At 46.8% G+C, this 18598-nt stretch overlaps 1 protein-coding gene across 1 annotated transcript in view; it reads left to right on the forward strand.

Moving 5' to 3' along the window:
• The first annotated feature begins 932 nt into the window (after window positions 1–932).
• EHD2 (EH domain containing 2) overlaps window positions 933–18598 on the forward strand; it is a 176022-nt gene continuing 158356 nt past the window's right edge. The window contains exon 1 of the mRNA XM_069644369.1: window positions 933–1769. Within this exon, the coding sequence (XP_069500470.1) occupies window positions 1366–1769 (404 nt within the window). The 5' untranslated portion in view covers window positions 933–1365. The remainder of the gene's footprint in view (window positions 1770–18598) is intronic.

Consider the following 18598-nt stretch of genomic DNA (forward strand, 5'->3'; position numbering starts at 1 on the left):
GACTGCATGCACGTTCTTATTGTTGCATGCTATGTTTTACTTGATATATAGTGTCTGCGTGCATTTACTTTCATGCTGTGACATGGCATTTGTTACTTTTTACTTGACATTGTGGGTAAAGTAAATATGATGAGTGTGTTTACATGGCTAGATTGCCTTACATTGGCGACTCCAGTCTAGCCACATATTTTTTGTGTGTCATGACATTTTTGTACTTTGCATGAAGGGTAAAAGCAAACATAATTGTGATTACTCAGTGGACTGGCCTATTTTGGTATAGTCAGTCTGAATATACTTCATTTCTGTAGTATGGCATTTTTTACTGGCTGGGAGTCCTCACATGGTAATACTGATATGTATAGTCACCTCAAGCATGAATATGTTTAATATACTGGGCTATGTTGTGGGCAAATGCATAAAGAAAATGCATTGGAAAATGGTCCTGTGCACCGTTGGTAACTTACATCGATTGGGATTTTCATGTGTTATGATACAACATGGATTGCAAACTGTATGGCTTTTTACCCACCTTTTCACAGAAAGTGCTGTAAAATGCACCATTTTAAACCATAGTTTTAAAAAATGTCTCTGGGGAAAACAACACGAACTCCGTTATTTGTTTTGGACTCCGTCGTTGAGCCTGGTTGCACCCACATATTAGATACCTACATTTACGCCCCTCCAGTTAAAAACAATCACCAGACTCCACTAAGTATGTCATTCAGGCGAATTTCAAGACTACGTTTTCATCAGAAGTTACATGGACGAGGAACATTCTAAACTCAAAGGCATATTTTTGACAGCAGGTGGCGGTGTTGTCGAAGTTCTAAAGTTCGTTCTATAACGCAAAAAAGTGTCATTTTTCATCTTCTTGCATTTGTTGAAGGGTGGTGGGAGGGAATTTATTTGGGGGCTGATCCAGCCCGCGCCCATCTCCTAATTTATGCCGATGTGTGCAGCCCCTCCTGTCCAATATAACGCGCCTGCCACACCCTGGGAGGTAGGGTGTTCCTGGCTGATCCAGACGTGGGCAGGGTCCTTGCACTGTGAGGACAGGGCTGCTGGGTGTGCCTGGGACTCCGCTGCAGACGCGAGAACTCCTTTGCCAGGGACTCGGCAAGTCCCCGCTCGCTCGCAATACACACACCACTTACATTCCAGCCCAGCTCTGCAGCTCCCCCTCGCTAGCGGATCTCTCTAAACTTTTCAGGCTTCGTGAGGATTTTGTTCCCCTAAGGCGGGCAAGAAACATTCTCTGCAAGTCCCGTTTTTCAGAAGAGGGCTTTGCAAGTTGCATTCCCCATTGCGTAGATCTTCCCCAGCCGCATCCTCTTTCAGGGAACCAGCAGCTCGCCAGAGGCCACCATGTTCAGCTGGATGGGCAAGAACGAGAAGAACAAGAAGACCCCCGAGGTGATCCACACGGTCACCGAGGGCCTCAAGGACCTCTATAAGAAGAAGCTGCTGCCCGTGGAGGAGTTCTACCGCTTCCACGACTTCCACTCGCCCGCCCTGGAGGAGGCCGACTTCGACAACAAGCCCATGGTGTTGGTTGTGGGCCAGTACTCCACCGGCAAGACCACCTTCATCAAGTACCTTCTGGAGCAGGACATCCCCGGTGCCCGCATCGGGCCCGAGCCCACCACCGACTCCTTCATCGCCGTCATGCACGGTGAGACCGAGGGCGTGGTGCCGGGAAACGCCCTCATCGTGGACCCCAAGAAGCCCTTCCGGAAGCTCAACCCCTTTGGCAACACCTTCTTGAACCGGTAGGTCTGGGCGTGGTTCCTCCTACCCCAAGTGCTCCAAATGTAGGCTGGCCGGGCGGCTCCAAGGCTTTGCCTTTTTCCAAATGACTGCTGCCAGGTGATTACGCCCCATTTGTTCAATTGAAATTAACCAAGACTACAGATCCCAGAATGCATGATTTTACCAACTAAAGCATCTAAATATCCAATTTGAATGTTTTGTTTTCAACCCTTCCCAGTTTTGGTAGTTAAGGCAGCTGGGGCACGGTGAGAACTATAGGGTTCCGTTCCAGCACATCATTCCATGTCCTGTCTGACGCAATGGACGCAAGGGGACAGGCCCAATTAAGTAATGGGATCTTTAATCTGGGCATATAATGACCCACTGGGACTGTGAAGACTTCCTTGCCAGCCCAGGCTCACACATGAGCCACCCCCTTCGAAACAGATGCAAGTGTCCAAAGCATGTGATACTGTTGCTCCCCCTGTTTCTAGGCATGCCCACCATTTGTTATAAAAAGGGGAATGGGGCACAGGGAGATCATAGGGGTCATACTATAAGAAGTGGCAGTAGCATGGAGGCAACCACCAAGGTTCACACCAATGGAGTAACTTTGCTGAAAATGTTGGGGGGGACATGAAATCTGAAGAAAAGGTGCCCCAGCCAAATGAATGGGGACAAAATGGTGTGCCATGAAAGTTGGGGGGGACAAACACCCCTGGGTCCCCTAAAATGATGCCCATGGTTCACACTTGCATGCTGATGAGTCCCCTCCACGCAATTGTCCACGTTTGCAAAACCGGACGCAGAAGCAATGACTAAAAACACCAGCAAAGTCTCCTTTGCGCCTTGCTTTTACACTCCGTTTTGTAAAAAAGTGTAACCGCTGCCTGCCGTTAATGCATGCAATGGATTCCTTGGGAATCTGCCTGCTTTTAGCAGGGGTTAAACACAGGTGAATTGCATAAGAATCCATTGGCTTTACGCCAGCATGAAAATCGCATGCCCACATAAATCCAGTGGCATTTGAAGGCGGGGAGGAGCAATGCTCGGTGGAAATGTTAAAACTGTGATATGCCCCCAAAAGCCATCAAAGACCACTGGAAAGGTGTACATGTCTTACTTCTGCCTTTACACCTTCCTTTTGTACTGTGGAGTTTAGAAAAGGGTGCCTATGTTGTTTGATCATAGTCACACAATGGGGGGGAGGGTCATTTCCCAGTCCCTTGGACCGGTATTACAAGTCTTTAACTGGCCAAGGGGATTTTTCAGTATTTGGCAGCTGGAGGGGGGCATGGAGTGAACATAATGTTTCGGCCAGCCCCCTCCGCTGCGGCTGCCAAATACGAATGCCTTCCCGCGCGCATCTGATGTTGATGCCGGCAGTGTAGCACGGGATTCCATAGGAGTGCAGCGTTAAAGCCTCTTGCCATGCGCACACGGCAGGAGGAATTTGCGCTTCCTTTCTGATCGTGGCGTAAAAGTAACGTGTATTACCGGTACACCCGGATTGATGTGTTACTTTAGCACTTTGTGCAGAAACGATTTCGAATTGCACGGAGGGGACCGTGTGCACGTAAGTGCACACACTGGGGGCCCACACCGTGGAATTACCAATTGCAAGAAAGTGACCCCCAAATAATGTGGTATAGTTATGAAGCAGAGATCAGAAGTCGGTTCTCATGGCTCGGAGTTAGAAAACGAGACCACCCCTCCTATTGTTGAAGCGGTAGGCTGGCGGTCTTCTCAACAACTCTTTGGTGCCTAGGCAGAATTCAAATGGCTACATTTTGGAAACGTTCTAAATACAAGGATTTACTTTCTGTCCCAGGTCTAGAATTAGTGGCAAAAAATATGCGGGGACCCCCTAATTTGTGTTTGACATGCTGGGAGTGAGAATACAGAAAGTGATGCCGCAGGGAGTGACATCATTCTTTGCTAGTCTGATGCATCATGGGAAGTGAAATCACAAGAATTTACTATGAGACAAATAACTTTGTGATGTGCTTATGAATGACTGCTATTATCGTTATAAATGGAGCACTCTGATTTTGAGTGTGACAAATGTACATTAGACATTGAATCACTTCTACAGACTCAGAATGTTTGTAGGTAAGGTACATGTAGAGAAAAGCATGTTCTTGAAGATCACACACTAGTACGTGGTGGAGCTGTGATTTGAGCCCAGTCTTCAATTTAGGCCCTTGACCACATATCTTTTCAGCTCGGGTTGATACAAATATATAATAAACCACACAAATGCATGAATCTGTAAAAAAAAATATGTTAAGCAAAACGAGTACGATTGTGTAGCTTTATAGTCCACATTTGGAAAGGAACAAAGAAATACATTTGCTTAATAAGGGGGCAATAGGTTATTTTGTGAGCCTCTTTTGAAAGCAGGCACAGATGTTGGTATCCAAAAGGGGATAGATACATAGTGGCTTTCTGATGCAATAAACCCCATCAGCTCTTATCATCCAAACATGAGCACAAATTTAGGGAGACCCTCTGCCATCCACAACTTGTGAAGCCCTGAGACCCAAGCGTTTCGATGGCCCTGGCTCCAATACTTTCCAGAACAGCTCTTTCGGAGCGCTTTATTGTAAGGTAAGTCTACCAATACGTCTTAGAGCAACGGCCCTACAAAAGGAAACTGTGCCCTAATGTATAAGGCTTGGCGAGCCAGCGGAGGTTCGGGCTGACCCGGGACACAGAGCGAGATCTACCTGGTCCGCAAACTCAACCCAGTCTCTGGCTGAAATATAGGCTAAAAAAGATACGCCTCTTTGAGCTCCGCAAGTTCAAAGACATTGGTCCTCATTACGAAGGGATTGGACAAAAATATCGTATACATATAAGACCAAATTTCAAATAGTGTGCATTCGGTCTAGTACAAAATACCTATTACCAAAATACTGAACTAGGGAAGCAGAGGTGTCCGTCGCTCCCCTATTTCGCTATTATGGTCTGTGGGGTGTCCCCCGCATACAATACAAGTGTTGCGGTGGACCACAAACAAAAAAGAAAGTTCGAATTACAAAATGCGGACTAGTGGTGTCGGTAATTTTGTAATTCGATCTTTTCGTTTACGTTTTTCTAACGTACATCCCATTACGAATACAGCGTCTACCACCATGCCAAACTCCTCTGAAGCTCAATAGGCAGTAGGAGATTTTGACCCTCAAAGTTAGCTGCTGCTAGTAGCTGCATGGTGTTTGGACGTGTGTTTGGGGAAGGTGTGGTCCCTACATATCCTTTCAGGTCCTCTTGGCTGCTCCTGGGGCTTAATCTCCATCACCTGGATGCATTTACCACCACCGCTTGTGTGGAAGTAGCTGCACTCTGTTTTTGGAGGAACTCCTGCCTGTTTTTGGCAGTAGCCCGGCAGTATTTGAGCTTGTAATACTGCAGACTTACTGTTTTGTTTTTGGCGGATAATTCTGCAAGAGGAATTAGTGCTGGAGGAACCACAGGTGCCTCGCAATAATTCCTCCAGTGGAATTAGCACTGGGGAAATGACTGTACGTTTTCAGTCAACTGTATATGGGCAGATGGGTACCAGAGGCAGTCATTTCATTAAGGCCACTTTTTGGCATTACTGTCGTACTCGTAATGAGGCCCATTGCCTTACTTGTTGAGCTATATTGCAGTATGGCTGAAGAAATAGGTAACATCACAACCCAGCTGCGATGGAAGACCCCCACCCCGCCAGCTGCGATGGGAGAACCCCCGCACCTCCCCCCACCAGCTGAGATGGGAGACCCCAACCTCCTGGGGGTATTAAGTGGCAGAGTGACTTAATAACACCTAACAGACACTTACCCGCTGCAAATTCAGCAGGGTCCCCCAAACACTCAACATCGTCTTTCCTGTGTGCAGAGGATTGCAACAGAAAGCTCCAGCGAGACCAGCATGGAGTAGTCTTTGGGTAATCAGAACTGGTGTGGGCATTTGCCTCTCAATGCCCACATAAAGCTGCAGTTAGCAGCTGCACACACTTGTGTCTTATTTCATGAGTCACAACAAAAGTTGTAAACTGTCTCTAACTTTCCTGATGTGTGTGATTACTTGACACACACCAAAAGTGTTTGCTTTTTTGGTGGCACTTCTTATTGTATTCACATCAGACCATCGTGAGCATCATGCCTGAGTCACACGTTGATCCTATCCCTTTCGTTGTATTCAAGGTGCCCTCTCAAAACCCAGACGTCACATTTTAGGCTCAAATTACTTTACATCCTGGTATTTGTAGTCTTACGTTCAGGGTGGGGAAAACAAAACCACCATCATACTATTTTTGATTAATACATTTCTGTAACTGTTTATATATTGGACAAGTTTCTGGATCTGCGTGATTCCTGCAATAACAAAACATCGAATCCCAAAATTCCCAAAATACTGAATTCATTTTTTTAGCCCATTTTACTGCATATATATGCTGGAGGAAACCCCTGCAGTCGCCCCAAAAACCCTCCATTTTTTTTATTACTTTACACACCAAACCATATATATATATATATATATATATATGGGGCTTTCGAAGTTCTGTATTTTGGGATTTGAAATGTTTGCAGCCTTTATTTTGGTATGACCCCGAAGGTTCTGGTTTATTACGATGTCTACGTTTCAAGGCATCGCTATAAAACGAAGCATTCTTGAAAAAACAGACATGAACACATTTCTTAAGAAAACAGCAATATTTATTTTTGCCCAGTTGAAAATAAATATGCTGATAGAAGGTTGCAATTGCTGTGTTTAGTTATATTTTTTCAAATTGTTTCATACTAAGAAGCATTACTTTGGCACAAATATATGCACATATATAAATTATACATATCTGCATATCCTGGGGTGGGGTAAGGGCAGAGTTCTATTATTTAGGGCGGTGTTAGGGGAGCACCGCAGGGCACTGGCACCTCAGGGCTCTTGATGTTCAAATCTAGGCTGGTATGGTGAAGGGCCCGTCACATAACCCTGCGTGACTGGCGAAGCCTGGCTGTGCCATTTAGTGCTACACATCCTTCCGCCACTCCAGCGTCCATTACACGAGCAAAACTGGTCTTCCATCCAGAATGGGGGAAAACAAAGCTAATCTCATAGCAGCTCGTTTTAAGCTTGGAGTACCGGAAACTAAATGCGTAAAACCCTTGCGTATGGTTTTTACGTATTTCGTTTCCGTTACTCCATATTTTCCTGCATTTGCAAGGCGGAGCGGACGGGCTTGTGGCTTAAGTTTCCGCCGCCTCCCTTTATCTTCACCATACCAATATTCCAGCATTTGCACCGGCATGCATTTTCGTGCCAGTGCAAATGCTGGGGAATCCAATAGGACTCCATAGGCACCCATTGTAAACGCTGCCTGCCATGCGTACATGTTAGGCAGCGTTTTCTCATTTTGCATGCCTTTTGCCCTCCCCTTTCGCAGTCCGCCATGCAAATGATGAAAATTTGGCAGCAGGGAACCATTTAAATTGAAGTGTAAATGTGATGGGTCGCAGCTGCCAAATTATGGGGAACACGACAATGAGCCCCTTAATCTTTTTTGCTTAGCATGAAGGCTTCCGGTATTGGTCATGTTATTGCACAATGTACTTTATAATTTACTGTGTGTGCTTTAATTCTCCTCTCAATAAAAACAATATTATTTTAGGTTTTTAAAGCGCAAAATGGCACCAACTAGGGCTGAGAAGGTATATGGTCAAGTCTCGACAGTGCAGACTGGGCCCAAACCCCGGTTCATCTCAGAACTAATGTCTGGAATCCTGGGGGAATAGTGTTATTTCACTGTGCGTTATCTCCCAAAAATGGGATGGCAATGCAAATGGGTTGCAAAAGACATGGATCGTTTGATGTGGGGGGGGCGGGTGTATGTAGGAGAGAAGTTGTGGGTCTTATGAGGGGTAGGCAGGCACAGAACTGGGAGTAGGACTTGTGTTGTGGGAGGTGGTGGGGTAGAACGCCAGGTATGGATCTTTGCTGGCCCTGCTTATGTTTGCCTCCTAGAGCCAAGCCAGACACCCCAGCTCGGCTCTGGCTCTCTGTAGCGATACATTATTTTCCGCCCTTGCCTCTAATAATACATTAAGTACACTGCCCTGTTATCCCATCCTTAAACATGACAACTCTCCCATACTTTCCACCTGGCCTCTGCCCGAACGGGTTGGGTCTATTTGACCTAAAACATTTGACCTACTCACATTTGTTCGAATTTATTTGACCTTTTCTTTGCACTAAAATGCGGGGGGAGACCCCCCATTACTCCCCCCTTCCCCGCAACCTAATCGATACCCTTACCCACCCCCATATATATATATATTTAATTAAATTTGACCATAAAAATGTACAAAAAACTTGAGCAAATGTTTTAAGTCAATTATGCTAATACCGCCCCAACCTGGTCCAGAGCCACATTTGCTCAAACCTCTCCCACCCTTCCCCGCCCCCAAGGCCTCTGTAACCAATCAGTAGGTCCTCACGCCTTCCATTTTTTCAGGAACGTGAAAAGAATTGCTGCCAGACTGCAAGCATGGAACCTTTTGTATTATCGCTTTAAAAAGAAATGGAAAGCACTGGCAGTAGATCTTTTGCTATTTGGACAGGGATGACCCACCTTCCTGCATCCTGTATCTCCACTCAGTTCTGGCATCAGCTACCTGCCAGCATTCTGAACAATACCTCCGAAACTCACAGCTCGTAGCCAGTGGTCAAAGTGGGTGGAGCAGTGCTCCCATAGTTTACAATTTTTTTTAAAATTGTACTGTTCCTATACTTTTATTTTAAAGAGAAACCGTTCCGGAATGGCTTAGTTGTAAACTAAAATTGTAGGAAGAAGTTGAAACGTGCACTTCAGTGCACTGCACTAAACAGTCCCTTAAGCAGCAGGTGTGATGGGGGGTTTGGATTGCGTGTGGGAGGGGGCGCAGTGTTGGCGTTTGTGGAGGGCGGGGCAGGCCAGCAGGGCACATAGTTCCACTACTTCTTTTCGTACACTTCGATCACCGCTCGTAGCCTTTCTGACCAAGTGCAGCACCAGGGTCGGTGCTCTGCCACAATCAATCCCCGTTCCGCAAGTCGGCTACCCTAAGAAAGCTAATAATGGCGGTGTGGCCGGGTGGGCTTTATGGCCGAAGGCAGGGCGACACTGCAAAGGCAGAGCCAGCCTGAACATTTTGGAGGGTCTTGAATGACAGTTTTGAAAGCTGGTAGTGAGTGGGACTATTAACCTATTGGACAGTCAAACCCACTTCCTCTGAGTCCAGGAGGCTAAACAGCAATGACGCCATCCGTTGGCCCATTAAGTGGGCTTTTCACCTCAATTCAGAGGACATTTAGTTTCACAAAATGAGGCTATTCATTGGGCATTGGGCCCTCTACAGGCGGAGCCGGGAGCTGAGCCCAGTTTACGCCTTTCTACTTCATCACGCGGGAGCGGGGCGTTGATATCTCCTGGACAACCTTTTGTCCTCTGCCTCTGTACGTTTGCTGCTGCTGCTGCTGATGCCTACTTCATGATTGTTTCAACATAAATACCCTGCCCTCCCAGGTGAGAAAATTGACAGGCTCTAGCACCCCATTCCGATCGGTGCGCCAGCCTGAGAGTCATGGCAGACTGCTGCCTTCTGCCTTCAATCTCCTCAATGTGGGAGGGCTTAAGCCCTCCCAAGGCAGGGGCTGGCATTGCCCGTCTGCAGTGGCGTCTCACCGACTCACCCTTTCCTGAATGTCAACAGTGGGAGGGGATCAATCAGCAGGCACGACTGGGCACGCCTGGGCACACCTGGGCACGTCTGGGCACGCCTGGGCACGCCTGGGCACGCCCGGTGCAAAAGGCCTGAGGGGAGTTATTTTTTAGGATATGCCCCGGGTCTCTCTGAGGTGTATATGTTCTACTACCCCCTCGCCCTGAAAGCAAGAGCATAACGTGCCAAGCTGGGTGGCAAAGATTCCACTATGTGCCACATGTCTCCAGTGCTCCAGCTCACTGGGGGCACACCGCTTTTAGGGTCCTGGCCTTTCATTTAACTAACCAGCAGTATTTGATGGTTTAGTCTAACTTTCTCAATGAAAGTTAACCAAGACCACAACCCCAAGAACGCATTATGTTTTGTTAAATTAACTTGATGAACAAGTACCTGGTTGTAACAGTGCCTAGATGCCTGAGGGTTTTGCGTGCTTAATAAATGTAAAATAAAATAAAATTACTTGAAAATAGGGTGTTCCAGTGACACAGAGGCCCTCATTCCGAGATTGGGGGTAGTCAGGGTGCTATTTGCGACCTAACTGCCTCCAATAACGGGTCCGGCACCGGTATGGTTCAATGGCGATTTACCGGTGTAGTCCGACCTTTGTGGGACCGGTAAATCCCCATTGAAAAAGCCATTCCCCATTCCCATTTGAGCCCCCATAGGGCTCAATGGGAATGGGGAAGGCGCTAATAACGGTACCGCAAACTGCGGTACCGTTATTAGCTCTGAAGTCCCTTAACGGGTCCCGTCCATAACGCCTGGCGTTAAAGGAGGGACCCGCTAAGGGACCTCGTAGTAGGGCGGTAAGGGATTACCGGCACCGGTCTCCTTACCGGTGCCCGTTCTCCGTTACTGCCCTACTCGGAATGAGGGCCAGAGTCTTCTGATCACCAGCATCCAACCGAGGTTTTAATTTTTTTTAAATAGCACTAATGCATTCTGGTGTAGCCTTGTTTCACTTCTGTTAAAGTTATTGGACTGAAGTACTAGACGATTTACATTGGTTAATGACCAAAAAGATATTTTTTTAAGAATTCTGTATGGATAGTGCAGGACTGGAACCATGGTGTCCGGATGAGGTAGAAGCAGGTGGCCAGCCTGTCCGATCTCTTGGTGGCCTCATGTACCATCACAGCCAGTTTCCACGTTTTTAATCACATCCCTACTTCTAAAGCCTCCATAAAGCAGTGCAAGGATTTAAAATGGCACATCTTCTCAGGTGGGTGAACTGCCTTCGGAGATGCAAGAGATGTTTTCCCATTGGCTGCTGCAGGGAATTGGCTTATGCACCGAAATGAAGGATATAGGTGTGGGAATTAAGGACGCTAAGGATCCAGAGGTTTATGAAAATTGCTGTGAGTCGCTCAAGAGCTCTCCATATGTTTGTGATTGCAGAGGTGGTGGAGGTGCAGATAAAGACAATAGCGACATTGTGTGTCCCGAAAATGTCTTCGAATGTACAGCACCGAAGAGTCACTTGCTCAAGAGCCTTCTCTGGGGAAGGAGGATTACCCGTTCCCCTACTTGCTATTCTCTCGGAATGTAGAGTTACTCCTACTCATAGATACAAGGCCCAGGGTGGAAGGTGTAATCACCCCGTAGACAAGACTCTTTGGAAAAAGCATAAAAGGGTCCATATCCCCATAGGTTAGGCTTCTAAGGGCCCGGATCTCAAGAAGATGCAGCGTCACATTCCCCCTTGGCGAGTGGCGCACTTCAGGAGGAGAGCAAGGACTTTCCTCTAACATTCAGTTTAAAGATTCATTGTCTTCTTTATTTAACCAATATACCAATTTTATGAAGGATATTTGAGAAAGCTTAAGGTAGGGTAGAGGCCAGTCCACAGGAACGACCTCGCATGCAAACACTCCCAAAATGCAGGACACATTAATAGCGGGTACGTAAAGCTTCACTATTTCGAACTAACAGTAGTACAAATGAGTGCCATTTTGCTCGTTTGTACCCTCCTCCCATTTTAGTGTGATGGAAGAAAGACTGACGTTTATGAAGGAAGAGAATTCAGTTCTAAAAATACTTTGTTAATATTCATACACAATAAAGAGTAAAAATGACAAGAAACAGTGTTAACCATGACCCGGTCAGAAGTTTAACACACTATGGGACAAACCAAGGGAAAGACACACGGGATAAAACATTTTTTAAAAAAAACACTCAAAATGAAGTGTTCTGAATCCAGTTCTAACCTGGACTGAAAAACGCTACACAACCAACAAAAGAACTGGATCAGTGTTGACGTGTGTGCGTAGAGAGGCACTCTTTCTTTACTTCAGAATCACAGAATAACCATATATCTTTATTTTAACACTTACAATACAACATATACACAAATATATATTTTAAAACGTAACAAGAGAATTCATCAATCATATAACATTACCCCACACACTCCTTCAGACATTCCTGTGCTCACAACTATGTCATTCAAACACACTTCAATAAAGATTCGATAGAACCCATGAGAACCGTCCTTTAACATAGCAACTAATCCAATTCCTGTGTTGGTTGTGTAACACACTATGGGGACCATGTGAATGGCTACACTTAGAGAAATGTTGTTTTAGTTCGGTTTGACCCCTGGATGTCTATGGGAAGAATTGCATGGAACGGGGAAGGTCTATAAACTTACTCGCCCTTTAGTGGCTGCTGCACTGAACAGTTTGATCCGGAAAGCTTCTTTTTGTAACCATCCTTTCATAATTACCCACCCCTTTGGCGAGAGGTATAATATGTACAGAACCATAAACTGTACACGGGCTCTTGTGTGATTTAGTTCCTCTAATGCAGATTTTTGACCTATGCTCACTCATTGAATTTTAACTGGTTTTCCCAACATGATAAATATCTCATGCGCATTTTATGCCTTAGTCTACACCAATGCTCTCACTAGTGACTTCATTTCTGAGTCAAGCTCTGTCGCCTGTGTGTGGGGGAAGATGAAGGGTCCATCATCCGATACATTTGGCTCTGGTGATACTAGGCCTATCTCCAGATAAAAGTAGGACGGACCCTGGGATAAAATGCTCACTCCGCCATAGATAGGGGTCTGCAACCTGTGGCTGCCCAGATGCTAGGGACTACAATTCCCCTGATCCCTCAACATTGACTGTGCTGGCTAGAGCTGATGGGAGTAGTAGTCCAAAACATACTGAGAGCCAAAGGTTAAGCTCCTGCAACTAACGATCCATCTTTCTTTTAGATTAGGGTCCTATAAGGCCTAGGCACCCCAAACATTAAGCCTGGGGAGAAAGGGGCCAATGCCCTCTCCCGTGTTGGAGGATACATCAACTGACATTGCTGCAAGGGACTGGGCTCATGTGCAGGAGATATGGTAAAATCTTTCCTTTCGCGCCAATTCGGACCTATAACACAGTAGATTTTGCCTTGAGAGATGAAGACTCACACGTCTCTCATCACTGGTGGCAGGCCATTGGCCGCATGTGCTAGGCACCTCACCTGCCTGCTGGCATTACCTGTAATCATGTGAATATGCTTCACAACAGATCAAGTTGTATGTTCGTTTTTGGAAAGATTTAGGCAATAATCCATGCAAGGGGTGGCCCCACCAAAAGTAACCGTGACAGCCCGACTTATCAGGCCCAAACGAAGAGAGGTCCTTTAATGAGTGCCAGGGGCCTTTGGCATTCAGTACGGCCTGTACGGGCGTGGATTATTGCCACCAGCATCCCAGCATAAAGCCCAGAGTTCTAAGGGTCTTTTTTGGAAAAAGAAAGGGCTCGAGTGGAGAGTGTGAGCAATTTCCTCTGTCATAATGTACAGTCAACATTTGCACCGTGAAATAGCAAAGTAAGTGCACATAGTCCCTTTTCGATTTCCATGATCAAGCAGCAAAACGGCGATTGTGACGAGGAGTGGTGAGTGGGGGCTGAGGTAGCAGCATGCAAATGACAAACAGCTGGGTGAGGCACTAGTAACCAGCATGGAACGCAAACCTTCCCTGGTGAATAACGCCTGCGCTTCTGGCAATATGGCTGGCTGGCTCCTACTTCCAGGCTGCTCATTCTAAATGTAGGATTCATTTGATTAAAACGCCATTTGTAACATGCTCCGCCTCCCCCTCAGTAAATTTACCCAAAGGTTTCATCCATGTAAACATTAACATATGGACTTCTATCATTCCTCCCCTGACAGCACCCCGGCCACCTCATATCTTTGGAACTCATATGTTGGTCACATCCTTCCCCCATTCTTGTAACCTGGCCTCTCTTCTCCACTTTCTTCTCTTCGCTGAAGTTTACTTCCGGTGTTTCTTTCCAGCCCTTCCTCCTTTGTTTTCATTTTTCCATGCATGTGTCTCTTTCTTTTATTTTCTTCCCTCCTTCTACCATCCCTCTCTTGTCCTTTATTCCAAAAGGCCCTTTTGTGTGGACAATCTACCACTAGCATTGTCTCACAGCACATCATCTTTTCTATATTTCCAACCCCTCCTTAGTTCTCCCATTTGGTTTCCTTTCATTCCTTTCTACTCTCATTCCTTTCCCCCTTTTTATTTCCTACCCTCGTGCATTCACCCCCTTTCGTGATCCTTGCATCATTTGCTTATCTTGCTCATTTCCCCATCTCCTCTTTCTTTACCCGACTCCTTATCCCTCTCTCAGTTCCTTATTCCCCCTCCAGTTCCTTGGTCCAGTTTTCTTCCGGCTGTTCTTATGTCCTCCTTTTTTCCTTGTTCCTCGCCTCTTTTTCTGTTATTTCTTCCCTTCATCGTCTCCTTGTTACTACTATTCCTCGGTTTCTATACATCCAGTGTAGGAAATTCACAAAATGTACCCTGGAATCGAGCCCCCCCACCGTGCAGGGTGTGGGTGGGCAGAGTGACATGGGATGGGCTAAGGGTTGGAGGTCCAACGCAGGTCAAGCAGCTCCATCTTCACAAGGAACCACATCTGCCGATTTACATTAGTAAAAAAGCATTCTGGGAACATAAGAATGGCCACAGAAATGTACATTTTAAATAGGTGTGTTAATGAGACTGAAGCATGAAAGCCTTCAGAACAAGTAATGTAAACTAAGATCACTGCTCATGTAATGTGCGACAACACTCACCCTAACAGAGAAATATCTGTAAACTACAAGGCTATATACTTCTTTGTACTGTCCATGTTTGCGGATGTTTACGGCTGCGAGGCTTGGGCGGGGCTGTTTTGCACACAGTGCTGGTTTCCTGCACTTACCAGGAGCCTCCTGAATTAATTAGAGGTGACAGGGGTCTCTCAGCTAACAGAAGTGTGCCCTTAGAGGACATCTTGGAGGCTGCTGCTACTCCGTGGTTGGGGGTTGTCCCTCGGGCCCGCACACATTGGCGGTTTAGCAAGACACATTTAGAAGGACTGCAGCTCCCTCTTGTTCCGGCCCAATTCCTCCCCTAAATCACTCTTATTTTCACTGTCTGCCACACCCCCGTTGTTTCTTCTTTCCCCTTTTTTACTTCCAATGTTCCATGCTGTTTACTCTTGTTTGCATTATTTTTCCTCCCCAATCTCTCCATTTCTTCATTCATTATATTCTCCCTTCCTATCTTTCCATTTTCCCACTCTCTTCCCTCGACGGTACTTCGCTCTCCTTTTCTTCCTTCTTTTCTTTCCCCACCCCCTTTGTTGTCCTTAAATATGTACCTCCCTCCTTGTCAAATTCCTCATCCTTTCCTTCGTCTTTACCATTTCTTTTCTGTCTAAATGTCTCTCCTTTTCCCTAACTCTCTCTTCCATCATTTTGTCTCATCTCCACACATACTCTTCCCATTCCCCCCTTTATTCATGTGTTTCACCTCGTAATGTGTTTCCTTATCCCCCTGTCTATTTCCTCATTCTTTCTATCTTATTTCCTTTATATGCTCCTCCCTTCGTGATTTTCCTTCTCCCTCTCGGGCCCTCGTCCCACTTGCTTCTCTCCTTTCTCCCTCCATCTTCCCTAACTTTTTCTCTGCTTCCTCTCTTCCCCTTCTTTCTTCTTTCCCTCCCTCTTCCCCCTAGTGTTCCCGCATTCTTTTATCACACATTTCCAAATCACATCTTTTAATTGTCCATTCAACCTTTCTGTTTATCCTCTCATCCTTTCACAGCTAGTACCTACGCTTAGTCCCTCAATCTTTCTCTAATCTTTGCGCCTTCTCCTCCCTCATTCTTTCTCTCCTCCTACCTCTACATGTTTCCCTCTCCCTGTTTTCTTTTCTCCATCTCTGCCCCCTTCCTTCTTCCTGCTCTCTTCTCTCTCTCACCTTTTCTCTTCTTTTTGCCACCTTCAGTGTTATTTGTCTCCCTCCTTCCCATGCTGTTTCCTCATTCTTGTATCACACCTCTCCTTGTCTCATCCTTGCCCTGCTGCTAATTCTGGTACTCTCTCTTCTTTCTCTCTGTGGCATCCCTCCTTCTCTTGTTCTCCCCCGCTCTCTTTTTCTCTCTACTCGCTGCTTACCATTGCCACTATGCTCGTAGGCTGTATGGTCACCTGGTCTGGACGTGGACTTCCTGGGGATATTTTCATACGCTGCTGTTTGTGTTGGAAGCATCATTTCCCTAAACACTGTCAGAAGAATGAAGTGTAATTAGCTAAAATATGTTACAGTGCAAGAGACTCTGGTGTTTGACACCATGGCCCCATTCCAGCCCTCTTACCGGGGAGCAACGAGTATCCTGACAGACTTTATGCTGCTGAGCCCCAAGTCTCCTAAAAAAGGCTTCCTACGTCCGAGCCCCAAATTCCCTAATGAAGACTTCTTACTGGTGAGCCCCAAGTCTCCTAATGAAGACTTCTTACTGGTGAGCCCCAAGTCTCCTAATGCAGGCATCTTACTGGTGAACTCAGAGTCTCCTAATGAAGAATTCTTACTGGTGAGCCCCAAGTCTCCTAATGAGTGCCTCTTACTGGTGCGCCCCAAGTCTCCTAATGAAGACTTCTTACTGGTGAGCCCCAAGTCTCCTAATGCAGGCCTCTTACTGGTGAACTCAGAGTCTCCTAATGAAGACTTCTTACTGCTGAGCCCCAGCTCTCCTAATGCAGGCCTCCTAATGGTGAGCCCCAAGTCTCCTAATGCAGGCCTCCTACTGGTGAGCCCCAAGCCTCCTAATGCAGGCCTCCTACTGGTGAGCCCCAAGCCTCCTAATGCAGGCCTCCTACTGGTGAGCCCCAAGTCTCCTAATGAATGCTTCTTACTGGTGAGCCCCAAGTCTCCTAATGCAGGCCTCCTACTAGTGAGCCCCAAAGTCTCCTAATGAAGGCTTCTTACTGTTGAGCCCCAAGTCTCCTAATGAAAACTTCTTACTGGTGAGCCCCAAGTCTCCTAATGCAGGCCTCCTACTGGTGAGCCCCAAGTCTCCTAATCAAGGCTTCTTACTGGTGAGCCCCAAGTCTCCTAATGCAGGCCTCTTACTGGTGAGCCCCAAGTCTCCTAATGAAGACTTCTTACTGGTGAGCCCCAAGTCTCCTAATGAAGACTTCTTACTGGTGAGCCCCAAGTCTCCTAATGCAGGCCTCTTACTGGTGAACTCAGAGTCTCCTAATGAAGACTTCTTACTGCTGAGCCCCAGCTCTCCTAATGCAGGCCTCCTACTGGTGAGCCCCAAGTCTCCTAATGCAGGCCTCCTACTGGTGAGCCCCAAGCCTCCTAATGCAGGCCTCCTACTGGTGAGCCCCAAGCCTCCTAATGCAGGCCTCCTACTGGTGAGCCCCAAGTCTCCTAATGAATGCTTCTTACTGGTGAGCCCCAAGTCTCCTAATGCAGGCCTCCTACTAGTGAGCCCCAAAGTCTCCTAATGAAGGCTTCTTACTGGTGAGCCCCAAGTCTCCTAATGCAGGCCTCGTACTGGTGAGCCCCAAGTCTCCTAATCAAGGCTTCTTACTGGTGAGCCCCAGCTCTCCTACTGCAGGCCTCTTACTGGTGAACTCAAAGTCTCCTAATGAAGGTTTCTTAAGGCTGAGCCGAGCCCTCCTAAAGGTGGGGTTTTACTGCTGACCTCCACCTCTCCTGAAGCAGGCTTCTGACTGCTGAGCCCCAAGCCTCCTAACGCAGACCTCCTACTGGTGAGCCCCAAGCCTCCTAAAGCAGGCCTCCTACTGGTGAGCCCCAAGTCTCCTAATGCAGGCCTCCTACTGGTGAGCCCCAAGCCTCCTAATGCAGGCCTCTTACTGGTGAACTCAAAGTCTCCTAATAAAGGCTTCTTAAGGCTGAGCCACAGCTCTCCTAAAGGTGGGGGTTTTCTGCTGACCTCCACCTCTCCCGAAGCAGGCTTCTGACTTCTGAGCTCCAAGTGCCCCATTGCAGGCTTTTTACTGCTGAGATTGAGGTTTGCAACACAGACAGCTGCACTTACTGTTAAGCCCCCTCTTCTCACCTCACACCAGCACTGACCTCCATAGCTCTGACCTTGAAAGTCCTAACAAACCTTTAGACATGACCGTTTCTAGCACAAAATACACCAGATGGCTACTTAGGGCCCTCCACGCATAGGGGACGGATTTTCCCACAGCCTCCAAACTATGAATGCACCAGGGGAAGGTTCAATAATCAGGAAAACAGCTGATTCCCACCAAATCCTCGCGGTTCTATGTCATTTCATCACAGTTATTTTCACGACTGGTATTTTTACAAATACATTTTGCAGAAATAAGTCATCGAAATGTTTACTTTTTTATTTTTGGGTGGGTTCTCCACCCAACGCCACTTCCTCCACTTATTTTTAACTATTCCCGACACCCCCAACCCCTTATCTGCCCGCCCCCCAAAATTTAGATGAATAATTTCGGCAAAGTGTATAAAACGACTGTCGATGAAAGAACGCTATACCATCCTCACATAAGACCCTCTCTTTCCTTGGAGCATTTCAACAGTCTGGGAAAGGTCTTTAAACAAAAGCCAAACTGCATCAGGGATATCACCTCTTCTGCCAACAAGGGGTCACCTCACCCCTAACCTCGAGTAAAAATGGTGTACAGACGACAACTGATAATTCATAAATTCAAAAGAGCTGCCCACAGAACATGCCTCGATTGCTTCCATACCGGGGGTGGGGTCCAATGCTCTGATGCGCTAACCTTGTCCTATCACCCGGATTGACACTTTTCAC

The sequence above is a fragment of the Ambystoma mexicanum genome, chromosome 2p (assembly GCF_040938575.1).
Source record: "Ambystoma mexicanum isolate Mex_15411 chromosome 2p, UKY_AmexF1_1, whole genome shotgun sequence".
NCBI lineage: Eukaryota > Metazoa > Chordata > Amphibia > Caudata > Ambystomatidae > Ambystoma > Ambystoma mexicanum.